This window comes from Hemibagrus wyckioides, linkage group LG27, assembly GCF_019097595.1.
Source record: "Hemibagrus wyckioides isolate EC202008001 linkage group LG27, SWU_Hwy_1.0, whole genome shotgun sequence".
Lineage (NCBI taxonomy): Eukaryota > Metazoa > Chordata > Actinopteri > Siluriformes > Bagridae > Hemibagrus > Hemibagrus wyckioides.
Genome location: NC_080736.1, coordinates 13822201 through 13850139, shown reverse-complemented (window position 1 = coordinate 13850139; position 27939 = coordinate 13822201). Strand labels below are relative to the sequence as shown.

General features: G+C 36.2%; 1 protein-coding gene across 5 annotated transcripts; it reads left to right on the top strand.

Moving 5' to 3' along the window:
- Window positions 1-63: 63 nt before the first annotated feature.
- tnnt3b (troponin T type 3b (skeletal, fast)) lies at window positions 64-27911 on the top strand. 5 transcript variants are annotated; one of them, XM_058381365.1, is made up of 17 exons: window positions 64-179; window positions 404-535; window positions 1516-1637; window positions 15907-15946; window positions 16039-16049; window positions 16522-16536; window positions 17527-17631; window positions 18572-18589; window positions 19658-19676; window positions 19918-19963; window positions 20101-20217; window positions 20602-20679; window positions 20949-21062; window positions 21512-21621; window positions 21722-21812; window positions 27043-27083; window positions 27665-27911. In XM_058381365.1, exons 3-17 carry the CDS (start codon window positions 1532-1534, stop codon window positions 27699-27701), a joined length of 948 nt encoding a protein of 315 aa, XP_058237348.1. In that variant the 5' UTR covers window positions 64-179; window positions 404-535; window positions 1516-1531; the 3' UTR covers window positions 27702-27911. The 5 variants fall into 5 exon arrangements, with proteins under 5 accessions (XP_058237348.1, XP_058237349.1, XP_058237350.1 ...); XM_058381366.1 differs by lacking the exons at window positions 64-179; window positions 404-535; window positions 1516-1637; window positions 17527-17631 and having other exon boundaries at window positions 15912-15946; XM_058381367.1 differs by lacking the exons at window positions 64-179; window positions 404-535; window positions 1516-1637; window positions 17527-17631; window positions 18572-18589 and having other exon boundaries at window positions 15912-15946.
- The last annotated feature ends 28 nt before the right edge of the window (window positions 27912-27939 follow it).

Here is a 27939-nt window from a genome sequence, read left to right as displayed (position 1 = left end):
GTCTCCACGTACTACTGCAGTTGGGCCAGCATTGCTTTTGGAGTCACTTCCTTAACCGGCGCACTCGGATGTACTGACTACTGACTACATCCGTTTCCAATCTGAACATGTTACTGAACATCTTTTTCATGAGGTTTTCATTAATATGACAGGGGCTTTATGTCAACCACGCGCTACACGTAAGCATGCATTTTGGGACATAGTTAGTAAAAGTTGCGTCTTTGCGCTAGGGATGTGTCGTTCGCAAACTACCCGAGTCTCAGATATGAACCTTTTAAACAACTCTTGCAGCAGGGAAATTAGATATAACCATTTTTTAGCTTGTGAGTTGCTGGGTAGCCGGCTTAGTGAGGATTTTATTTCCATTTTATTTCGCTCTCTAATTCACCTACTTTCAACTCAGGAAACGCTGTTAATCAGCTGATTAGTTGAAGAAGGTATGCCGCGAACTCCAGGTGAGCTGAACCAAATGAACCGACTCACTATAAAGATCCGGAATTCCCACCACTTATGTTGTGTTCGACTTGCCGAAATGGTAAGTTGCAGTTTGAAATGACGTCATTTTTCTCCGCAGCACTTTCGAAGGGGGCAAAAAACACGGACGCATCCATGGAGGTCTTTTGTTAGCAACACGTTAGCCAGCTAACTTTGTTAAGTGATATTTACGCCTCAAACAGCGAAATTCACAGTCATTGTTATAGATTTAATAAGCAAATGCCTGTTGATTGATCTAAAGCAAGGCTTGTATATTTGGCATAACTCATTCAAAGGTAAGAATTGCTACTTAATTGGCTTTACTCGGTAAACTGTGAAGGAATTCCAAGTTGGCGGGTTGGAATTTCAAGTTGAGAGGCGTATACTGTGGCTTTTACGGGTTGGGAGTCGCAAACTACAAGTTGCAACACAGACTAACTCCTTAAGAGACTTTTGTATTGTGTCAAGTTAAGAGTCAGTTTTTTTTTCACCATCGAAATAGACTGCAATAATATATTATGGACAGTTGAACCTACAGCATCTATTTTCTGCTCTGATAAGTGAAAGCCAAAATTTTTACTTGGCCTTGCACTAGACATCTTAGATGAAAAATGGCATGACTGGCGTATACTGTGTCTTCTTTTATGTCATAAGCTTATGTAATGATTAAAAAACCTCTCTCTCTCTCTCTCTCTCTCTCTCTCTCTCTCTCTCTCTCTCTATATATATATATATATATATATATATATATATATATATATATATATATATATATATATATATATATATATATATAATATAATATAATATAATATAATTTTACAATTTATCTATATATACAGAATATAGTAGTATATATTATATTAGCTTCATATTTTTTATTTGTGTTAAAAAAATATATACAAAATGTTTCTTGTTACCTTAGTTTGTATTTAAGTGCTTCTAAAAACTGTAGTGTCTCTTGAAATAATTGCATTGTGCATTATTTGGGGCTGAAGATTTAAAATTGACATAAGGTGATTTACTCTCTCTTTTTCACAGAGAGGAATTTTGATGAATGTTATGCTTCTTCCCATCTCCCACATGTTTGAAGCTAAAGGGGACCAAACTCCTTAGAATCATCAAGAACTTTATTAACAAGTTAAACCCAACCAAAAAAGGAGGTTGGTCTTGAGAGCGAACACAAAAGCCTTAGTTACTTAGCCATGGTACAGTGATGAGAACATGTTAACAACAGTAATTTACATTTATTTGAAAATTACTGTGTGGTTAAACCTCATTAATATGATATAGGAAATACAAGAAAATTAAAGAAACAACTTTAAGATGGTCTACATATTATATTGTTGGTTATCATTAATGTTAACACACCATAGCTTTCTTGTTTTGACTCACATATAAAGAGCAGAAGAGAACAACAGCAAAAGCTTGGGTTTCAGAAGCACAGGCAAAACTCCTGAGCTTCCTGAAGAATATAGATAATGTAAAAGAGAGCTACTGTTGCTTCATTGAGGAAATATTTGTTCATACTGTTTGTACACTGAATCATTTGTTTTGAATTCATGGACATGCACTGATCCGTAGTCCCATTCTGATGCTCACGTGCCCATTGTTGACGCTTTTGGTGGTGCACTGGGGTCAACATGAGCACCCTGACTGGTCTGCGGCTATGCAGCCCTATACACAACAAACTGCAATGCACTGTGTGTTCTGACACCTTTCCATCAGAACCAGCATTCATTTCCTCAGCAATTTGAGCAACAGTAGCTCGTCTATTGGATCGGATCACACAGGCCAGCCTTCACTCCCCACATGCATCAGTAAGCCTTGGCTGCCCATGACCCTGTCACTACTGTTCCTTCCTTGGACCACATTTAATAGACCAAAACAGCAGCTGCAGTTTTGGAGATGCTCTGATCCCGTCATCTAGTCATCATAATTTAGCCCTTGTCAAACTCGCTCATATCCTTATGCTTGCCAATTTTCCTGCTTCTAACAATTTTCTCTTGCTCGCAGCACCTTGAAACTCGCGGAATCGCATTTTCAGTGCCAGAGAAGCACAATGCAGGGCTGTGACAGGAAACAAGCCTGTTTGATTAAAAATGACTTTGTTTAGAATTTCATATATAAACTTCACCTCTTCCATTTCTGTTATGAAATTTTGCATTTTAATGTAAACAGTCATATTTAGTTTCATACTTTACCCCAAATATGTGAAAAGTCATTGAAAACTACTGTGATCAGCTGCACATGTGGTTTGTCTGAAAAACATTGAGGACAATATGTTCACTTGCTGCCTAATATATCCCACCAACTAACAGGTGTCATAATGAGGAGATAATCAGTGTTATTCACTGGTCATAATGTTCTTGCTGATTGGTGTATATACATTAGATGTAAAGTCTTTACACCCCTTTTGAAATTGCACAGCACCTTTTCCTCAAAAAAACTTCTTAAAATTTTTAACTCTATCTGGATATCAGGAAATATTCCATTGGCTTGGCATGAGGCAGAAATAGTTCCTATCCCAAAGCCAGGAAAAGACCATAAAGATCCTTCTAATTATCGCCCTATCGCTTTAACCAGTTGTTTATGCAAAACAATGGAGCGGATGGTTAATGATCGATTATTTATTATTTTTTTTTCATGAAAAAATAATCTAAGACTGATTAAATCAACCATGTAACGAATGGAATAGAATTTTTTGGCATTAATTCTAAAATATATTTTTGGTGCAAGACAGCTTATCACCCAAAGATCCCTATACTCAGGGTGAAGCCTGGTGGTGGCAGCAGCATGCTTTAGCATTTAGTCAAGATAAAGGCAATCAGGATTAGCTCCATCTACTCTATTTTTGTCACAAAATCTTCTCACCTTCAAGCATGATAACTCAGAACACAAACCCATTCAACAAAGGAATGGCTTTAAAAAAAAATCAAGATATTGGCATGGCCCAGGGGATATCCCTCATGATTTTAAAGATAAGTTGGTAGAAGCATACACAGAAAAGACTGCCAAGAAAAGAGTGTGGTGTTTATAAGCAAAGGGTGCTTTAACAGCGTTAGTAAAGCTATGTGCACTTATTATTATTATTATTATTATTATTATTATTATTATTATTATTATTATTATTTTCTTTTCCTTTTTCCCGCCAAAATATTTCTGTTTTTCACTTTAATTGTATTGGTTGCTATATCACATTAACTAAATATTTTGTGTTACAAGGATCTGAGTATAAAATAAATTAAAATGTCCATCCTTAATTTATATAATTGCATATGCCATGCAGTGTCTCTTTGCTTCAGTACAAATTTAATGTTAGTGTTTTTTTGTAGAACTACCAGTCACCCATGATGTGTCAAAGCAACTGCAGCTAAGATACATCTTTGACCCTCTTTCTATGGTCATGCTTCCTTTTCTTGCTCTTGTCCTTCAGTGTGACATTCTTAAATTACCTCAAGGAGATCCAGGCTGAGGCAACAACGTATACATGTACTAAATTTGACTGCTGTTGACAGCTCAAGAAATTCTGACACCCTAATTTTAGAGTATCTTTTCACTCATTTGTTTGTATGCAAGTCAAGTTCTATTTTAAAGTTTCTCAGTAACTATCATCATGACTGGGAGTAAATGTTTATTTTTACTGTTATGAATACTGTTTGCATAAATGCCATTCTCTAGAACTGGTATGCTTATGTTTTTTTTAATTTAGAATGTAGGAAAATGTAGAAAATATTGAATTAAAAATTCATTGTTTATTCCTTGTCTATGTTTCATGAGAAAATTCTGTGATATTTTTTAAATTTTATTTTTCAATATTTTTTATGCAATTTTTGTCACTGGGATATTTGGCGTGCTAACTGGTGGTTACTGAACTGATTCAGTTTGTTAAACTCTGTATTATGAAAAAAGTTTATGAATTAATATTTGGTTACTACATTTTATTGGAAAAGGGAACTTCCACAAAAGAGGCATACCGAATCTGAGAAAGTGAATAAGTGTAAGAATCAGTAGTTGAATTCTGTAAATTTTCTGAAAATTGGAAAGTGACATAATAGCATGTTACATGCTTGTAGACGTGGGATACAAAACATGATAATATATGCAAGATTTTGCAGTGAGACAAAGACTCGGGAAAGTAAATACAGATAAACCTATACACAAAACCCCTGGACAAAATGGATTAACACATAACATACTTAAAAGAAAAATGAACAGTGCTTGCCATTTTGAACATGCTGCAAGCTGAGATGAGGAATTTGTAACAATCAAGAAAATAATAAAGTAAAATCTGGATATTTAATTATAAATGGAAGCAGAAATGAATGTTCTGGATGATCTTTTCCAAAGATGTTTATATGTCCCCTTTAAAAAAAAAAAGAAAAAAAGAAAAAAAAAGAGCATTTTTAGGTTTATTTTAATTTTCAAATGTTTTCTGCCCATGATTCAGTGTGAATACAATATGCCTTTTAGATTATCTAAAAATTTAGAATATTTTTCTCATACATTGGGTAACACAAAGTTAACAGAGGTGTACTTAGGATTGCTGGTTCAACATAACTCGCATTTGTACTACATTTTCATCATGAAATAAAGCAATATATACACACAGAGATCAGCCATAACATTATGACCACTGGCAGGTAAAGTGAATAACAGATTATCATGGCATCTGTTAGTGGGTGGGATATATTAGGCAGCAAGTGAACATTTTGTCCTCAAAGTTGATGTGTTAGAAGCAGGAAAAATGGACAAGCATAAGGATTGAGTGAGTTTGACAAGGGCCAAATTGTGATGGCTAGACGACTGGATCAGAGCATCTCCATAAATACAGATCTTGTGGGGTGTTCCCGGTCTGCAGTGGTCAGTGTCTATCAAAAGTGGTCCAAGAAAGGAACAGTGGTGAACAGGCCACGGGGTCATGAGCAGCCAAGGCTCACTGATACACGTGGGGAGCGAAGGCTGGTTCGTGTGATCCAATTCAACAGATGAGCTACTGTTGTTCAAATTGTTAAAGTTAGTGCTGGTTCTGATAGAAAGGTGTCAGAATTCACAGTGCATTGCAGTTTGTTCTGTATGGGGTGCATAGATGCAGACCAGTCAGGGTGCCCATGCTGACCCCTGTGCACCACCGAAAGTGGCGACAATGCGCACGTGAGCATCAGAACTGGACCACGGAGCAATGGAAGAAGGTGTCCTGGTCTGATGAATCACATTTCCTTTTACATCATGCGGATGGCTGGGTGTGTGTGTGTGTGTGTGTGTGTGTGTGTGTGTGTGTCGCTTACCTGGGGAAAACATGGCACCAGGATGCACTATGGGAAGAAGGCAAGCCAGTTTTAGGCAATGTTCAGCTGGGGAAACTTCGGTTCTGGCATCCATGTGGATGTTACTTACCACCAACCTAAGCATTGTTGCAGACCATGAACACCCTTTTATGGAAACTGTATACCCTGATGGCTGTGGCCTCTTTCAGCAGGAAAATGTGCTGTGCCACACAGCAAAAATAATTCAGTAATGGTTTGATGAGCACAGCAACGAGTTTGTGTTGACTTAACCTTCAAATTCCCCAGATCTCATTTTGATAGAGCATCTGTGAGATGTGCTGGACAAATAAGTCCAATCCATGGAGGCCTTGCAACATACAGGACTTAAAGGATCTACTGCTAACCTCTTAGGGCCAGATATCACAGCACACCTTCAGGGATCTAGGGTCTGTTCTGGCAGCAAAAGGGAAGGGAATAGAATAGAATAGAATAGAATAGAATAGAATAGAATAGAATAGAATAAGGTGGTTGCAGTTTGTCATAATGTTATGCCTGATCTGATTTTTGTCAACAGTCCTCCAACTGGCTAGTGAAGTTTGTGTGATATATATATATATATATATTTTTTGGTAACACCCTGTTAATATGTTAATAGCAATTCATCATCACGTGATTGCCACAGCCTACTTGAGTATTTAAGTGACCATGTATGGACAATGCACCATGTCACAAAACAAAATTTGTCTCAAAGTGGTTTCGTGAACATGATGAGTTCAGTCTTCTTCAGTGGCCATCTCAGTCACTGATTTAAAACCAGTAGAGAGAGATAGGCTATTCAATTCAATTCAATTCAATTCAATTTTATTTGTATAGCACTTTGACAATGGACTTTGTCACAAAGCAGCTTTACAGGAATATTCATATTTATATAAAATAAATTCATATTTATCCCCAGTGAGCAAGACAGAGGCAACAGTGGCAAGGAAAAACTCCCTAAGATGATATGAGGAAGAAACCTTGAGATAAATCAGACTCAAAAGGGCACACCACCTCACCTGGGTGACACTGGAGAGTGTGATTTATAAATAATTTCCTTTCTATATCATGACATAGATAATTGTATAATTAGGAGCTTTTTTTAGCAACTTATGAGAAGTATGAGATTCAGGGTAATTTCTGAATTCATTATACTTTTAACATAATTTTCTTTTTAGTCAAAGCTGTCAAATGTTCAAAAACGGATACCGGAGTGCAGCTGTGGCAACAGCGGTCCAAAGCCACCTCTATGTTCTCCAAGTGCCACTATCCACAGCAATCCCATGTATCTCCAGTCTTTTCACAGGGCACTATCAAGCAATGAGCAGTCTCAAAATGATGAGATCAGAATGGATCAGGCAGGGCTGGAGAGCAGAAGTGGTCAGGAACACTGGTATCTCAGTAGTAGCATGTGTAGCTCAAAAGAGAGACAGACAGACAGAGAGAATATTAGGTATGCTTGTGACCACATATTGGGTAAGGAAAATGTACATTGTGTGCGAAGTGCAAGCAGGGACTCCAGCTGTGACAGGATAAATAAAAGGGAGATCGAGTAGGTAACACAGACATGAGGGCACCCTGGGCCAGCCACTCCACCATTAAAAACATATGCTGTCATATGCTAACCCTTGATGAAATTATTTGCAAACATGGTATTGGCTCCCACTGTTGAAGACACACAGCTATATGTTTCATCTAAGTCAAATAAGAGCCACCAGCTCATCAAGACTGAAGAATGTATAAAGGACATTACACAATGGATGCTTCTTATTGATGCTGCTTATTTCTGACAGGACAGATGTGTTTGTATTAGGACCACATACAGCCAGAAGTTAGCTTTCTGATTTACAGAGTAACTCTGGATGGTCTTTCGGTTGCATCATATTCAGCAGTAAAAGTCCTTGGCTTGATCATTGACTCCAGCCTCTCATTTGAAGCTCATGTAGATAATATCACTAGGGTAGCTTTCTTTCATCTCAGAAATATTGCTAAGATAAGAGTACTAGAGCTAGAGTACTAAGTAGAACCAGAAGATATGAACACATCACTCTTATCCACACTGCTTTAACTCCAAGTTTACAAAATTTTCATTGATTATTAAATACTATTACTGATCTATAAAGCACTAAATGGTTTTGCGCCACAGTACCTGAGTGATCTTATGTTTTTCTTTTATGATCCATGCCTACTTCGATCAATGGACTTTTTTTTAGTTAAGCATTTTATGTATAGTTTTCTTAGGTAAAGGATATGGTGGGTTCATTGGTGTAGACTATTTGGTGAACAGGGCTGTTTAGATGCTGTCGCCTTACCACTCTCGCAATTCACTCAAGTTTGCTGACTGTGGAGTGTTTGGACGCTTTATGAATCCCTTTTAGCTTTGCGGTCTTAGCTAGTCTTGCCCTGTCTGCACTTTGAACATAATGTATGTTGTCTTTAAACTTTTCTGTCAAGCTATACATACCACTCCTGAGCTCCCAGTGTTTTGAGTTCCCAGTGTGACTGTCTTCTTTCCAGACCTGCCTGATCCATTCTGACACCCTACCTCTGGTTGGAGTCTCATTGCTTGGTGGTGCACTCTGCTGGGGATAGAGCTGCATGGACAAGCCATGACCCATGCCACTGCGGTGAATAGAACCACTTAGAGACTATCATGCTGTCTCTGAACTGCCATTGCAGCAGTCAGCTTTGTGCTCAGGTCTTCATCAGTGAACACTTTAAGACTTTGGCAGAAAGGAAGCAGTGTTAAGTCTATAATGAACTCAGAAATTATGCTGACCTGTTAGTTCTTCAGGAGTTTTTGGTTGCACAATTCCACTTGACTATAAACTGTTGTAGAAAGGACATTATTTACATTTACATTTTGTTACTGTGTCACCCAAATGAGGATGGGTTCTCTTCTAAACCTGGTTCCCTCAAGGTTTTTTCCTCACATCATCTCAGGGAGTTTTTCCTTATGTTAGAGATAAATAGTGACTTAATTTTAAACTTTATAATTTGTATTCAATGTTTCTGTACTTCTGTAAAGCTGCTTTGAGACAAAGTCCATTGTTAAAAGCGCTATACAAATAAATTTAATTCAACTGAATTGAAAACAACCTAGTATAGCTAGCTGGACTAACTGGACCAGCAAGGAGACACAACCCTGATTATAGGTCATTTACCACAATAGCTTGCTCTGTCTCTGTGCTATGATGAGGCCTAAATCCTGACAGATACATTTCATTGATGTCATTTCTCTGTTGGTAATGTAGGTTAAGGCATGTAAAGGTCACCAAGGTTTGGTCTGGACACATTGAAAGTGCGATTGATCATCATGTTTCATTCATGTGAAGCTACATTATCTAGAGTGTATCTGAACATAGTCTCTAAGAATTCAGTTGCCTAATCTAGTTCTAGTGGGGTCTGACAGTAAACCAATCATAGGTGATAGTGGAAGGCTGTGGAAATGTAATTATATTTTTTATATTTAATCTGAATGTTAGGATTAGATCAAGTGTGTGACCCCCATTATCAGTGGATACTAGAAATGGCCTAGAAATGGTCTTCCAGTTTATCAAAATGAATATTAAAGTCTCAGACAATTAATGCTTTGTTTAAAGAAACAACTAGCTTTCAGATGGAATCCACAAAATAACAAGTAATATAATACAGTAAATAATAATTAGCAGAATTGAATGGATAGACTTATTTTTGACGACATATTTTAATATAAAGAGCTTCAAACAAGTGAAGTTATTATGTCTAGGTTTTTGTATGGTGCCTAGATTATCATTTAAATAACTGCAAGATGTCCTCCTCTGCCAGTTATAAATAGCTGATGTATATAATTGTGTCCGGAGGACTATCTTAATTTAATGCTACATAATTGAAAATAAATGCTTTAGATTTAAGAGATCTAATGTTTAAGAGTCATCACTTCAGAGTAAAGGTACATTCACTATGACATAATTTTATGTTAATTGGGTACCTAAAGTAAACTTTCTAAATATTTCAACATTTTTATGCTCAATATAGTCAATATATTGTTGAGATAGATAGATACACTATATTGCCAAAAGTATTCGCTCACCTGCCTTGACTCGCATATGAACTTAAGTGACATCCCATTCCCATTCCCATCCCATAGGGTTCAATATGATGTCGGTCCACCCTTTGCAGCTATAACAGCTTCAACTCTTCTGGGAAGGCTGTCCACAAGGTTTAGGAGTGTGTTTATGGGAATTTTTGACCATTCTTCCAGAAGCGCATTTGTGAGGTCACACACTGATGTTGGACGAGAAGGCCTGGCTCTCAGTCTCCGCTCTAATTCATCCCAAAGGTGTTCTATCGGGTTGAGGCCAGGACTCTGTGCAGGCCAGTCAAGTTCATCCACACCAGACTCTGTCATCCATGTCTTTATGGACCTTGCTTTGTGCACTGGTGCACAGTCATGTTGGAAGAGGAAGGGGCCAGCTCCAAACTGTTCCCACAAAGTTGGGAGCATGGAATTGTCCAAAATGTCTTGGTATGCTGAAGCATTCAGAGTTCCTTTCACTGGAACTAAGGGACCAGCTCCTGAAAAACAACCCCACACCATAATCCCCCCTCCACCAAACTTTACACTTGGCACAATGCTGTCAGACAAGTACCGTTCTCCTGGCAACCGCCAAACCCAGACTCATCCATCAGATTGCCAGATGGAGAAGCGCGATTCGTCACTCCAGAGAACGCGTCTCCACTGTTCTAGAGTCCAGTGGCGGCGTGCTTTACACCACTGCATCCGACGCTTTGCATTGCACTTGGTGATGTATGGCTTGGATGCAGCTGCTCGGCCATGGAAACCCATTCCATGAAGCTCTCTGCGCACTGTTCTTGAGCTAATCTGAAGGCCACATGAAGTTTGGAGGTCTGTAGCGATTGACTCTGCAGAAAGTTGGCGACCTCTTCGCACTATGCGCCTCAGCATCCGCTGACCCCGCTCCGTCAGTTTACGTGGCCTACCACTTCGTGGCTGAGTTGCTGTCGTTCCCAAACACTTCCACGTTCTTATAATACAGCTGACAGTTGACTGTGGAATATTTAGGAGCGAGGAAATTTCACGACTGGATTTGTTGCACAGGTGGCATCCTATCACAGTTCCACGCTGGAATTCACTGAGCTCCTGAGAGCGACCCATTCTTTCACAAATGTTTGTAAAAACAGTCTGCATGCCTAGGTGCTTGTTTTTATACACCTGTGGCCATGGAAGTGATTGGAACACCTGATTCTGATTATTTGGATGGGTGAGCGAATACTTTTGGCAATATAGTGTAGATACATACATACATGCATGCATAGATACATACATACATAGGTACATACATACTTGCATACTTTATTCATCCCAAAGGGAAATTTACAACAATCCAGTGCAGCTAACAGATTGTCAGCTATTAAATAGGCTTTTTCTAAGACTATGTGGTATACAGCAAGAAATGAGAGCAATTGAAACATTTGAACCTATGCTTGCCTAAAACCCAATGATTACCTGCTATCTCCAGTGACCTGGCGTCCAGTACAAACTATATTAGTGCTGCTGGGCCATGAAAGGCCTAGTTTAATTTTTTCTCCAAGTTGATGTGTTGGAAGTAGGATAATTGCAAACATAAGGATTGTGTAAGTTTATAAGTAAAAGTGGTCTAAGGAACAACAACTGGTGAAATGGCAACAGGGTCATGGACACCCAGGGCTCACTGATGTGTGAGGGGAGTGAAGGCTAGCCTGTCTGGTCCAATCCCAAAGAAGAGCTACTGTAGCACAAATTGTTGAAAAACTGTTCATGCTGAAAGGGATGACATCACATTTGCTGTGTATGGGGCAGACCAGTCAGAATACCCATTCTGACCCCTGTCCTCCACTGAAAGCATAGGCACATGAGCATCAGTAGGTGGACTGGACTGATGAATCAAATATTCTTACTTGTACAGCGAGTAAGATAACCAATGGAAATGTTAAGAGGCATTGCTTATATAATTCTACTACTATTATAGTAAAATGAAATAAAGCACTGAATGGTCTCATGCCACAGTACCTGAGCGAACTTTTGTTTTACTTTGATCAAAAGGTGCTGGGTGTTTGTTGGTAGTTTAAGTAGTAAAGGCTACAGCAGAGGGCAGAGCTTTTTCTTACAAATCCCAGCAGTTATGGAACACAGACATATCCAGGTTCTCAATGCACTCACTTAGGTTTGTTGACAGTAGATTAGCTGACTGCTTTATGTTCCAGGAAGCCTTCATGTCTGTGTCACCTTTTGGCTCTCCTTTTCAGTTACGTTGTTATTGTTAGTCTTGCTGGAGTCCCTAACTACACTTTGCACACAATGTACATACATGTTCTTAACCATTACATGATCACAAGCATACCTAATATTCTCGTGATGCCCTACTTCTGGTTGGAGTCTCAACACTCGGAGGTGCTCACTGCTCACATTCGACTGCTATGGATAGTACCACTTGGAGACCAGATTTGAACTGCTGCTGTCATGGTTAATTTGTGCTAGGGTCTCAATCATTGAACACCGAACATTCTGAGTTTTTGTATTTTTGTAAAGCTGCTTTTAGACGATATCCACTGTTATTATACAAATACAAAACAATATACAAATATACTATACAAATACAATTGAATTAAAACTGACTCAAAATTGACTAATTTTATATAATAAAATTGTGCAAAATTGCTAATGCATGAGGTACTCATGAGTTATTGACAGAAAAAGAATGATTATTAGAATATTCGCAATGTTTCTTATAGATTTCTTTATATAAATGGGTGAAATTAAAGAGCTATGCCTAACAGTCTGAGCGAAAGTGACTGCATAATCAAGATGAGAGAAGGGGAAAACCTTTCAGATACTATGTATTGAGACATATTCTGTTGGTTTGCTGTAGAGTACCAAAGTCAGACTTTTTCAGTACTGCCCATATCTATGTCCATTGTATTGTGTCAATTGCTTTCATACTGTCTAGACTTTATATAGCACTTGAATCATTCTCAACCATATTGACAAAAATTACACTGACATTGTCCAAAGCTTAGACTGCTCCTAAATGAAGCAGGTCTGATCCTTATGTACCAAAGCTGCAAGATAGGAATCTATCTGGGCCCATAATTGAGATCAGAGCTATCTTATATATTTTGATTTTTGTGAAAGTAACCAACCTAAATTGAATAAAGAAATGAATTTAGTTCTAATTAAGAACTAATTAAGTCCCAAAGTTCTTATATATAGAAACACAATCCCCAAAACATTTGTAAGATGCAGCTGCTTGCAATTCCTCCAAAGATATTGGCTTCAATTGTTCTGTAGAAGAGACCAGTGCATATTGTATTTTTTAAATAGGTCTCCTGTACAATTGTAATATAGGCCCTTTTTCAACACAAGAAATCAAGACATTTTACCTTCTTAAAGGGGTCAGTAAGAAATAAAATAAAATTTACTCACATTGGTGGCCGGTCAATAGGGGGCGCTAGGGCACCGGCCACTTAAAGTCAGCCAGAGAAGAATGCTACTTTAACATGTTAAGAAAAATTAAATATTTTAATAACGAAATAAAATCATTTAGTCGTACTATTCCACTGTTAGTCATATTGTTTATTTAACCAAAAAGATTGTGTGTGTGTGCGCACACGGGGCGCCTGACAAACAAGTGTGTATGTAGGTCTGTAATCTTTTGAAAAGCATGTGACTTTGAGCTCTGATTGGCTTGTTTCAAATTGTCCTTGGGGTGCAGCACACTACCCCGAACCCACCAACTTTTGTTGTTAGCAAATCAATGTTGATTTTATATATTTGGCCACATGTGATTGGACCATTCTCAACGAGTCTCAGCAGATTGTCGGTTAATGGGCAGGTACTGATTAATGTGGAAGCAAGTGAAAATTTGGTTATATCTGTTCAAAAAGAAAAGAATCAAGCAGCTTGGACCAGATCGACCCAATTTGCAATTTCAACAGAAGTCAAGTGATAGCCATTGAACATACACTCAGTGGCCATGCTGCCAATGAAAGAGAGACTGGTGACTGAGATGACTGACTTTAACCAGAAGTTGACTGACTTGACAAAGAGAGAACAGATCAGTTATTCTCTTATCCTGAAATGGTTTAAACAAGTCCGTCTGACCAGTTAAATTCACAACATAATTAATGTATAAAGATAATATATACTGATGTGAGGATACCATATAGCAAGCTTTTTACATTTTTAGTACAACAATTGCCAGAAATATAAGTGTCGACTTGTTCTGTTTATTGGTATTTTTGGAGTTCATAGCATGTGGTGACTTCTATTATGTTTAAAATTTTCAATGTACGTTTTTCATTTTGTCTGAATTTGAGGAATTAACTTATAAATGTAGTTCTATATTGGCTATGGCCTTTATTTCCAGAAGACTTAGAGAGAGTTTTACATGCCCTCAGAGGCATTTTCTGCATGCCTGTCTGATGTGTAAAGGTCCAGTCTTTCTCACACCATCAGCTTGGCCTTATGTTTGCTCTCCTTGTATTATGACAGATATAGCAATGAGACATTTCAGCTGTTCAAATCTGACTCTCCTTCCAACCAGCATATTCTTTTGATATCCTTATTGAGCTTGAGTGTTTGTAGCTCTGTTTTGGGGTGGTTCTGAAGATGCAAATCCGGCCCAACTGCCTGTCTGATCTTCTCAGCCAATACGGGTCCTTAGAAGATTAAATAGCATCTATAAATACATATAATGTATAACACAGGGCCAAATAAGTGAAGACTTGTGCAGAACCTTACAGCCAGGCTCCTGGACACTCTCCTCTTGTTTCTTCACTGAGGTAAGATTCCAAAGATGTTGAGGACATAATTTGAGTTGTTGTCTTAGTAATAATAAATAAGGATTTTATATATATATAATATATATAATATCCTAATATTTATATATAATATATATAATATATTTTATATATATAAATTTTATTTTACATTCTCATCTTAATGATTTTACTGGATTATTTATATAAGAGATTTCTGTGTGTTAAACTATTCAATTCAATTCAATTCAATTCAATTGATTTTGTATAGCGCCTTCTCAAAGCATTATTAAATTAAATTATTAAACTATTTTATTTTATCCCTAATGAGCAAGCCTGTGGTGACTATGGAATTAAGGATCCTTAATATTCTAATCATTAGAACAATCAGCAGACAAAGCAGATGTTAATAAAAACTATTATGAAAGCAACATTTTTATTATGGTGACAGATTTTTTTGTCCCATAAATTAAAAGTCCTTTATGGCCAGTAAGCCATAATAAGAGAATTACTATGGCTTTGCATTCTATTGTATTTGCAGTAGCTTCAATGGTGGCACTGACAGTAGTAAAGGTTATGCTATGATTATTGTAATGTACTATTACCATAATTTTCATAGTTAAATTACTAAATTATTAATTGTCAACGGTATAGTTAGTTCTTTAAATAACATTGGAAGAATTTATAGTAGAAAATATGAATATTAGAAGAATATATAAGAAATTTGGAAAAATCAACACTACAATGATTAGCAAAATGGCTTGAATTGTTTATATATAACTAAGAAAGTCAAGCAAATTTCAGAAGTTCAGTGATATGGCCATTAATATCATCTGTTGTTTTAATTTGCTAAATGTTTGTCGAAAGGCTATGTCCTCATATGTCCACAGAGGGGATCGTGGAAGGGTTGATCCAGGATACATGATCTTCTGATAATCCCCCAAAATTTCAGCAGCTGCTCTAAGGCTCTACATGACAGAACACAACCAAGAAGGGCACTAAAGCTCTCACATGCAAGAATGTTCATCATGATCCCTTGATCTCCGTTAGGGTTGCATTATTAAGAAGTGTAGCCCATAAGAATGACCAGATAATTGCTAATATTGCACTTCCAAAATTGCATAAAGCATTGTGAATGAAAACTGATCATTTGAAAACAAAATCATTCAGTGAGTCAGATATTTTGTCTGAATAAGTTGGTAAGAGTCGCAATTATTATAGTATTAGAACTACTTCTCTCATTGTGACAAGAGCAGGACATTAATCATGAAGTGAAACTTAGTTTATTTTATACTTTTTGAGGAAATACTGTATGTCTCTTGTGTTTCAGATCTAAAGTCTGTGAACACTATGTCTGATACAGAAGATGTGTGAGTATTTTTGCTTTTTGTTTCACAATGTGTCATTCAGTTAAAACATGATGTGTTTTTGATACTCAATGTTTATTTACTTTTTTTTCCAGAGAGGTTGAGGGTGAGTTAAATTTCTTCTTCTTTTGCAACTTACTAGTAGTAGTAGTAGTAGAAAATCAGAAATATTGCATAAAAAGGAATCTGCATTCCAGTCATTTTATACAAGTATTTAATATAAATATTGTGTTGAGATAATGATGTTCACTATTGTTTTTGGAAGCAATATTAATCATGGAAACCTTTTTATCAACATCCATGAAAAACTGAGGTCAACTTTTGGGGCATTGTGTTATTCTGTGCTGTAAAGGTCAAACATTAATGAAGTCCTCTCGGCTGTTATTGACATTTAGTTTATGACTGATTGTCATAAAATAATGAAATAATAAAACAACGAATCAAAGAGGACCTTTGAAATTCTACACTCAGAGCAGACTGCTTAGTAAATGATTGGTATGCATGAATTCTATTATAAAGTAAAATCAATTATAATGCTAACTTTGTGTGTCCATTGCTTTCTTTTCTGGCAAATCAAGAGGTCGAAGAGGAAGGTAAAAGAAAAACTAAAGATGTTATAGATTTTACACAATACAGATTTTTCCACACTCCCATTCTAATATTTGAAAGATGCCTGATCCTAAACCATTCTCCAAACTGCACTATGTTTCTCCTTTGTGTGGTATTCACCTTTTGATTATTAAATAACAAAGGTTAAAGCATTTTTTCTTGAGCAGTGCTTAGATTTATGTATCAAACTAACCTCTTACTGGTTGTGTATGTGTACAAAAGCAAAAACGTACTTTATTACTTTCATCTAGCCTCCCTTTAGAAGTTACCAAATGTAAAACATTTAACTTTCTGTTAGCTAAAACTAAAATTAGTGCATTTAATTTCATTTGCTAACCAAGTTGAATATAATTTTTTGACTACTAAGCACACAAATAATGCTTGTGTCAGACTTAAGGATGTACTTCCACTTATGCTTGTACTTTTTAACCAAATGTGCATGTGAATCAGTATGAAAGAATTAATAAGAATTAATAAGATTTAACAATAAAATTAATTACTTTTTAAAACTGAGCTAAATATAATACAGTGTAATGATAAGACTTATTAGATTTTACTAAAAACTTAGTTACCAAAAGCAAAGATTGATATTTTTGGCAGATAATTTTAATCAAAGCAATTGAAAAGAGATGACAAGTAAAATCTAGCAATAAAGTTGATCTGGGTTGTGTCTCTGTGGCCCCCTTTTTGAACATAAATATTGATCTAGCACTACCCTATTTATGCTAAATTGCATCATTTTATGTTAAGAAATGTTCTTTCTAGCATAGAACATGGCATCTTGTGTACAAAAGGATCTCATGATTGTCAGTTCTCCCACCATCCTTGGCTCAAACTAACTCATCTCGCAATTTCTTCTTCTTTCTCTGACACTGCCTCATCTTGCATAACTAACAGTGCTGTCCCTTTATTTTTTAATCCAATCACTGTCACCACATTCTTTCTCCTGCTTGCTTTACTGCATGTGGCATTAGAAGAGGTATTAGATGTAGAGGTAGCCCCAGAGGCTGAGGCTGAGCCTGAGCCAGAGGCAGAGCCTGAGGAGGAACCTGAGCCAGAACCAGAGGTGCATGAGGAAGGTATGTGGCATGGATATTCATTCATCCTTCCCTACCCATTCTCACCTGAAACCAGAACTACAGTCTGACAGTGCAGGTCAACCTAGTCCCCAGATCAAGTTATTAAAGATTTAGTTTTTGGTCCAAGCCAAATACCGCCTCTTCATAAGTGCTCAATTAAAGTAAAATGGCTTCCTTTTGACAGAGGAGAATGGCTGATGGAGAAGAGTGATTTGCTAAACGTATTAATGTATTTGTGACATATTTATTATAATTAAGATGTTTATTTGATAATTCATGGAAATTGAGAAGAGTAGGTTATGACTGATGCTGCATGTCGCTGAAAGTGATCATCTAATGAATTCTAGGTATAGGACTGCTGTGCACAGGGGGACAGTGGGGTAAATTCATGCCAATTTTGCTAAAGGAGTTGCTGCTACTGACTATCATATGACTATCATATGTGCTTTGCAATATATATTAGTGGACACCATATTAAATAAACAACAACAAATATGGTTTATTAAATATTTTTTGCTTAAAATTTAATTAATAAGTAAGTTATTAGTGTCTTTAGTTCACCAAAACATACATGCATTAGGACAAAAATCCAGCCCACCAGCCATGGGTGTGTGTCTCTCTCTCTCTCTCTCTCTCTCTCTCTCTCTCTCTGGCAATACCAGGCAAACCCTAAGCCACATTTTTTCAAGCAGTGTTTTCAAGCAATTTCCATTACTACTATTACTAATAATTATTTCATTTGCTTGTGCTATTTGGGTTGATCTAATATATATATATAATATAATATGTATGTGAGAGAGAGAGAGAGAGAGAGATCTAAATCAATATATATCTAAATCAACACAGCAGTTTGTATTCAGATATTCACCGCATCTACAAAATCCCATGTCTAGCTAATATTATTTATTCTGCTTTTGCTTTCAATGCTTGCTGCATGCAGAGGCCTATGAAGAGGAAGGTATGTTGGTAATTTTCCTACAGTACTTTTTTCAATTCTGTTTGTTGGTGAGTCCCAGGGGAAAGGTCACCTAAGGTCATAAAGATATGATGACAACATATAGCTACACATCTTTTAAAGTAATCCAACAGTTCTTTGGCACAATACTTTAGCAAATGTTCAGAGAAGGGTGAAGGAATATGCAGCGCTCACATTTACATTAACTGTGCAGCAATCCCATTGCTTGCATCAGCCTCGCTTTCTTTTTGCATGAAATCTGCTACAATATTGGACACCTGTTTATTATCTGCAACATTTTTGTTTTAGGTCTGATGGTTAAGGTTATTTATCAACTCCAAAATTAATCAGTAGCTTCAATATTTTCAACAGTGTGTTCATCCCAGCACGCATTAGGCACAAGGGTTTTAACATTAACACTCACCTCAATAGTGAAAGAGTTTCTAAACACGAGGAAGTAGTGATATTGAAGTTTGTTGTCTCAAAATTACAACTGTTATATATTTAAAAATTTTTTTTTTTTAACTATGTAGTTCTATAATCTCTGTTTAATCTACATCTAAAATCTACATAAAATCTCCATGTATGTTTTTATACTTTTTATTTTTATATAATTATTGTTAAAGTAATAACACCAAAATTTGAATCTTGGGTCTGTTTTGTGTATGACAGTGCTTATTGAAGTGATGTAGTGTTTGGTTGTAAAAATGTCAGCGTGTTACTTCCAGTAGCACAATTAAATTATAAAATTTAAAGCAGAGCCGATGCCTTTTATTTACTCTCTCTCTCTCTCTCTCTCTCTCTCTCTCTCTCTCTCTGAAAGTGTGTTTTTGGTATCTTTAGTATTTAGACATATACCAACAGATTGATATTATGATTATATTGATTTTTTTTATAATTAGCTTTAATATGGTTGTTATTATTTTGTATTGTTACATATCTCTGAGCAGTTGACAAATAGATTTAGTGAAATAATGAACAGTATTGTTACAGCTTATTAGATGATTTAGTAGCAAAATTTCCCTCATAATGTAACTTGACACTCTTCCTATTTCATCTTCTTATATATAGAAGAAAAGCCAAAGTTCAGGTAAATATTTTTGCCATTATATGTCTTCTAAATGTTACAGATTTCTGTGCATTAATTTTATATAGCTCTCTTCTGATAAATTGAATATAAATTTAATATAAATTTAAGATAAAGAAATGTATCAAATTTATTCATGACCTGGTATGCTTGTTTTAAACAAAGTAAAAGCTCTCAAAGCTTCAGGAAAATAGTCTTAACTGTTTTTGTGTGTGTGTGTGCCACTCTATCTCTGTCTGTTCAGACCCAGTGCACCAAAAATCCCAGAAGGAGAGAAAGTAGACTTTGATGTAAGTCAAGCCAATGTCATTGTATTTAAGATTGGCAGATATGTTTCACCGCTTGCTGCTTATCTATGCATTAATTCACGATTTAAGTCCAATTCTTAACTTGTATGTGGGTATGTTTATATGAATGTATGTAACAGGACATCCAGAAAAAGAGACAGAATAAGGATCTCATCGAGCTGCAGGGACTCATTGATGCCCATTTTGAATGCAGGAAGAAGGAGGAGGAGGAACTTATTGCTCTGAAGGAGAGAATTGTGAGTGTCTTTTTTTACATTTGATCTTTAGTAACCATTTTAACTTTGGGCAAGATTAGGTAAATCCTAATGCAGGAACATGTTAAATGGGATGCCAGACCATTGCAGTGCACAATGCACACACATTCACACCAAGGGGCAATTAATCAAACATGAGCAGAACATACAAACTCAGTAACCCAACAATATATATAACAGTCATATAACAGTAACCCAAGCTTACAATTAAACAGAGCACCCTGAACAGGCATGAACAAGCCTTCCTCTCCAGTTACCAGCCACCAAGAAATGTTGCAAATGTTGCAATGTTGCAAAAGCTGTCTAGATAAAGCTAATTTCAGTCATGTATGTAAATTTTAATATTTAATTTGTGTGTGTGTGTAGGAGAAACGTAGGGCTGAGAGAGCAGATCAGCAGAGGATCCGTGCTGAAAAGGACAAAGAGCGTCAGGCAAGGCGTGAGGTGCGTTATACTTGTATTATATGTTATATTTGAACTTGTATTTTCTTACATACTATCGCAAATATGAAAAGTATATCATAATACCTGAAAGATAATGACCCCTAAATAGATACATGCGCAAAATACTGTACTAATAATAAATGGGGGGAAAATAGTTCATTTTTTGGTCACTTATTAATATGTGCTTCTATTATTATTATTATTATTATTATTATTATTATTTTTTTTTTTTTTTTTTACAAATGAACATAATTGCATTTATGTGACAGGAGGAAAGACTGAGGAAAGAGGAGGCAGATGCAAAGAAGAAGGCAGAGGAGGATGCTAAGAAGAAATCTGTTCTGACAAGCATGGGCTCCAACTATAGCAGCTATCTGCAGAAGGTGCTTATTTGATCATAGCTTCTTACCCCTCAGAAATCACATACCTGTTGAGTACCACTAAAAGTGTTATTCCTAAAAGTTTTCCTTAATGAACGTTGCTTGTACATAATTGGGGAACTAATGCAAGGTACATTGTAGGATATGGATTTGGTTAAAGATACCCAGAAAGAAACTATGTCAGTATTTTTTGTAGTTGTGCTCCTGATAAAAAAAAAAGGGAAAAATAAATAAATACATACATAAATAAATACAAGTAAGCGTGACATTTCACTGATTTTAAAGTCCAAAACTTAGTCAGTCATCATTAAAAAAATCACCAATCATTGATTTGCATAAAATACTACTACAAATACTAAACCCACACCTAATCACTAAACTTTGATTCTTTTGTAATCATGTTCTTTACCCTCAGCTCCAACACTTTAATTAATGTGTTATTTCTGATGCAGGCTGACCAAAAGAAGGGAAAGAAACAGACGGAGAGAGAGAAAAAAAGAAAGGTCTTGGCTGACAGACGCAAGGCTTTAAACATTGATCACCTGAATGAAGACAAGCTAAGGTCTGTGCAAATGCTTATGGTCTGGCTAGTAGACTAGTGATATTATCTGATATTATCAAAAACACTAATCATTTTAAATGACAAAAAATAACAATTGTAGGGATAAGGCCAAGGAGCTGTGGGACTGGATGTACAAACTTGAGTCTGAAAAATTTGACCACATTGAGAAGCTAAAAAGGCAGAAGTATGAGGTGAGTATTATGTAATAATGATTTTCATTTGTATCATACTTTCTGTTTAAAATGTACAGGGCAAAATCTAATAAAATTTACGTGACCTATTTAAAATTACTAGAAACTGATTGCAGAACAGAATGCAGAATTTAAACATTGCAGATTGTCCTAAGATTTTATTCCTGCGCATCGCCAAACAAGATTTCAACTGCTATGTATATATACATTTGAGAAAAGAAGTCAAAAATAATGAGCTGCCTACTAACTCTATTGTATCTATTAAGCTAGTGGTTGGCAATTAGCAATTAATTTTGTCAGGTCATAAAGCACATAGTACAGTAATCCCCCTCTATATTGCGGTTCATATATCGTGGTCCTAGTATATCGCTGATTTTTATTTGGAACATAAATAATTTTTTTTGCGGATTTGCCTGGTATATCGCGGTATCCGCAAAATTTTTTTTTTTAATTGTATTTATGTTGAAATAAGGTAAAAAACATATTAAATATCATTTAATATTAAAAAACATATAATTATTAATTACAAAATATAAACATTAATTAAAACTAGATTTTTAAAGTTCGCCATGACAAACTTTGATGTTGGCTTGATGAAGTAAGTAGACATCACGTGACATCACTTGGACACACGTCACGAAGTTCCCCTCATTGTGCTGAACGATACGTCTGTATCGTGCTGTTTTGATACGTCACGTGTATGTTGGGGTAATGTTGAAATTCTATTTATTTTGGGGGCATGGCACGGATGTGACGTCACGTGACGTCACCTGGACACACGTCACGCAGTTCCCCTCATTGTGCTGAACGTTTTGATATATCACGTGTATGTTGGAGTAATTTTGCAATTCCGCTTATTTTGGGGGCATGGTGCACATGTGACATTGCGTGACGTCACCCGACACTCATCACGAAGTTCCCCTCATTGTTCTGAGTGTTTTGATATGTCACATGTGTATGTTGCAGTAGTTTTGTGATTTTGCTAATTTTGGGGCGTGGCTCTACCGGAAAACCGAAATTCCAATCGGTTCCAAAATTTACGGCTTCATCCGGCCCAAGATTCTGAAGGAACTGGCCAAGTTTGGTGTCGATATCTCGAAAGCCTGCCGAGTTATAAACCTCCAAATCTTTGAATGGAATTTTATCTGGAAAAATGCCAATTTGAGCTTCCGTACCTGGAATACCAGAATTCTGATCGCTTAGAAAAGTAATAGCAACAAACTTCAGACCAGGCCCAACAAACATGCCGAGTTTGGTGCATGTCGCTCGAAAGCTCTAGGAGGAGTTACTCTTGATATTTAATTGTCTAAGAAAAATAATCTTAAGAAGAAAAACTAGAATGTTGCATTTCCAGAAGAAAATGCGAGTGTGATTGCGAATATGTTGCTTAAACTATTGCAAGACATGCTCATATAATATTTAAAAGCTAAAGTCACAGTTTAAAAAGTTTAAGGTAGTATGTGGCTGTAGAGTAAGAATTCAAGCTGTAGGAACAGTTTAAAGATGATGCGTCCTTAAAAAAACCTCTTCCCTCACTCTAGCTGATGTCACACACACACACAGAGTAGCAGTCTGAAGTCCTTGAAAAATACATTTAAAAGTCCATATAAAATAAACTATAATACTTATCAGCATGAAAAGTAATAGCACACTTAAGTACAACATGATCAACATTTTAGCGTTGGAACCATATATATATATATATATATATATATATATATATATATATATATATATATATATATATATATATATATATATATATATATATATATATATATATATATATATGAGATATGTTGCTTAAACTATTGCTAACTTTAAACTTTTGAGAACTTCTGAAATAATATATAAACACAACCCCGTTCGGGTCTCCAGCCTGGGAGGCGGACGCTCTACCAAATAAGCTAAACTACAACTGGTAATGTCATTGAGATCAGTGGTACTAATACTTTACATGCACTACCGCTAGCCACCGTCAAATACACAATATACGATATACACGCTAAATATGCTTAAACTATTGCAAGACATTCTCAAATAATATATACAAACTAAAGTCACAGTTAAAATATGAAGTCTAAACAAACTAGTGTGTGCGCTGGGAACAGTTTAAAGACGATGCGTCCAACCTCTTCCCTCACTCTAGCTGACGTCACACACAGACACTAGCGGTCTGAAGTCCATGAAAAATACATTTAAAAATCCATATAAAATAAACTATAATACTTATCAGCATGAAAAGTAATAGCACACCTAAGGGGCATTTTAGCGTTAGAACCATGTTTATAATGTACTAATATTTTACAATATTTTACACGGGTCTCCAGCACGTACATACTTAAACTATTGCAAGAAATCTTCAAATAATAAATACAATCTAACGTCACAGTTAAAATATGAAGTCTAAACGAATTAGCGAGTGCGCTATGCATTTAAGCATAAGCCCGTATGAAACCCAGGAAGTGAAGCATAGCTAAAGTTTAATGTAGTCTGTGTAAGTAGTGTTTACCAGCACCGCTTTGCCTGCACCACTGCTAGCCTCCGTTACATATATAAAAGTTATACAGGCTTAAATGATTGCAAAACATTCTCAAATAATAAACACAAACTAAAGTTACAGTTAAAATATAAAGTCTAAACGAACCAGCGTGCGCGCTATGCTGAAATGTCCGGGAAGCCCAGGGAGTGAAGCATAGCTGAAGTTTAAGGTAGCATGTAGCTGTACAGTTAGAATTCAAGCTGTAGCAACAGTTTAAAGACGATATGACCTTAAAAAAACAAACCTCTTCACTCACTCTAGCTGACGTCAAAGCTAGCCCGTACGGAAATCAGGAAGTAAAGTCCGTGAAAAATACATTTAAAAATCCATATAAAAAACTATAATACTTATCAGCATGAAAAGTAATAGCACACCTAAGCAGCATTTTAGCGTTGTAAGCATGTTTCTAGCTATTATCGTATTATCGGGCACTCTACCAAATAATCTAAGCTGTAGCTTATAACACTACTGAGATCAGTGCAGTACTGTTTTACATGCTTGTTTACGGCATCTACAGATGTATTTTTACGGCACCTACCGAAAACCTCTGAGAAAAACCAAACTGTACCAGAAATCAGGAAGTGAAGTCTGTAAAAATGCATTTACAAATTAATATAAAATAAACTACAATACTTATCAGCATGAAAAGTAATAGCACACTTAAGCACAACATGGGCAACATTTTAGCACTGGAACCATGTTTCTAGCTATTACCGTTTAGGACTAGTAATGTTTTACATGCTTGTTTACGGCATCTTCCGAAAATCTCCGAGAAAAACTGAACTGTGTGCGCTCTCCTTAAATGTCAGTGCGGAAACCAGGAAGTGAAGTCCGTAAAAAATGCATTTAAAATTAATATAAAATAAACTACAATACTTATCAGCATGAAAAGTAATAGCACACATAAGCACAACATGGGCAACATTTTAGCGCTGGAACCATGTTTTTAGTTATTACCATTTAGGACTAGTAGCGAGCCCAGGAACCGGAATAATAATAATAAATAGTGACGATAACAAGAGTGACTAAATATGTTGGCTTTTTCAAGCCAACATAATAATATATAAAATACTGTATAGCGTAGCGTTGTTTAGGAAAGTGCGGTGCGGGGATGCTGAAAATCAAAATACAGCACGGCTGAAGGAACGAGTCTGGCCAATTGGAATGCCCCATTCATTTAATCACGGTTGTGATTGGCTGCTGGCTATGCGTGCAGATGGGGAAAGGGAAGCAGAATTCTCCAGCATCCCAGTTCTTCGCGTGTCACTGTCCCGATTGTTTCATTTTGTTCTGTGTATGCTGTATTTTTACAGTTTTTCTGCAAGCCCTGTTATGTCGCCCAAACACTCTGCACCTTCTAAGGCTTCTGGCAAGAAACATACATACATACATACAGTACTCACTATAAATGTGATATTTCTACGAATTTACCTAAAATTCATCTCGCTATATGCTTGCAAATGGTTTCTGTGTGTGTTTAAAGAGTGTGAAGTTGTCATTGTCAATTACGGCTTAAACAATAAAAAAAAAAGCATTTTGGGGTGGCGTTCGTGTATCACAGATTTCCATTTATCACAGGTGGTTTTGGAACCTAACCCCCGCACTAAACGGGGGATTACTGTATTACAAACATATAGTGTAAGTGTAAAGGCATAGTCAAGGGTAAAGGGAAAGTATCCAAATGTTTTTTATTTTTCAGAGCCTAAAAAACAATATTTTCTAAAAAGAATTATCAATTAATGTCTGGTCCTCATCAATATTCACAACCACCACCAAAAACAAAACATCTGGGTGACAACAAAAAGAACACAATTGATTTCATTATGTGGTCAATTATTCCCAAAATGTAAGCCAACTCATAAATCTGCTATGGTTTATAAGCTCTGAATATTTTGAAGATTACCATTTTACAATGAGAATGACTGGATTTTAAATAGAAATTATATTTAAATAATAAATGAAAATCGACATCTGATTGGCAAAAGAAGAAAAACAAATCAAGATACTAAAGTCAAAACTAATGGTCTTAAACATCAGTGAATGTGGTGTAAAGAACAGCACCTACATAAAACATTTAGTTCAAGTTATTGTGGTTAAAAGTGGTTCTTCATGTTAGTGCTACTGGTGTATTTATTTTCCCCCACCTGTTTTCTGAATGTTGGATTACTTTTTTAAGTCTGTTGAGGTTTTTGTTGTCACCTGAGGTTATTTGTTTTTTTTTTGTAGTAGTTGGTGAGGTGAACACACCTCACCAATTACACCCAATGCAGTGTAAAATGCTGTAAAATTGATAGAATCTTAGTATGCACATATTCTGTAATGTAGATTGAATGTGATGGGTAGCTTTCTTCAAGTGTTAGTGGTATGATTCCGGTAAGGTAAAAACAGTCTAAAATGTGTGCCATAGTAAACATGACTGCACATGGGGTTAGGTAGTATAATGAGTACATCAGTGTAAATGGTAAAAAGTAAAGGTGGCAATGTGATATGGTAGTTGTGTAAAGCATGACAGTGTAACTTGCAGACCCTATTAATGACTTTCATTAAGGTAATGCTAATTAATACTAATTAAAGGCAGAGGTTCTATCAAATCAGGTGTAATTGTGTGTGTGCATGTGTGTGTCTCAGAGTCAATTGTAATATTATTAACACTTGTCTACTTTATATATCCTTATTTGTTGTTTGCAGGTCATCTCACTTCGCAACCGTATTGATGAGCTGCAGAAGCAGTAAGTAGCCCACAATGCAGTGCACAAAATCATGCCCGTACAGTAAATGGCTAAAAAATATGTTCTCTTAGTCTGATCATGGTTTTTGATGTCAGATTGGCTGGTTTAAATATTTTAGCAACTGTTGAGTCTATACAGTTTATACATAATGGGGTTTATATAGAATGGTGGGGATTTTTTTTCCAACAACAACAAAAAACATTGAGTCAAACACATGGCAAATGCAGACGACAATAACTAAACAGGTCGGAGCTGACAGGAAGGCTGTACTAACTTATATAACAACTCTTTAGATCTAATGTCAACAGGAAAGCATTCCAAATTGCAACATGTCAAACTTTAAGCTGATGAGCTTTCCAAAAGCAGCAGACCATATTGGGTTTTTACCCCTTTGTTAGCCAAAAACAGGAATCTACTGTGGAAAAACATCACCTAGTCTTTTTTAATCTTCAACTTTAACTTCTTTCTGTTAAAAGTGAAATTATGCTGTTAGAGTCAATTGGACAAAATTTTTGTCCATTGAGATCATAACCCTTTTCTCTCTGTATTCACTTAACCCTTTTCTCTTATGTATATCACAGCTCCAAGAAGGGTGCTGCTGCTCGTCGCAGAAAGTAAACTGTTGATGGAGAACATTGTCCCATTTGAAGCAATGGCCTGAATACTCAGCTTCCTCTAACTGTTTTTGTTGTCTTAAGACAGTTACATTTTGATAGCTCCTCAAATATGAAACACCATGAGATTTTATTCTAGCTCCTTTGGTCTATAGCCACTGTAAGGTTTTTGTTCTGTGGGTGTACAAATAAAATTTTAGATCTCTCAATTTTCTATATTTTGTGACATGGCCTCATTTTTT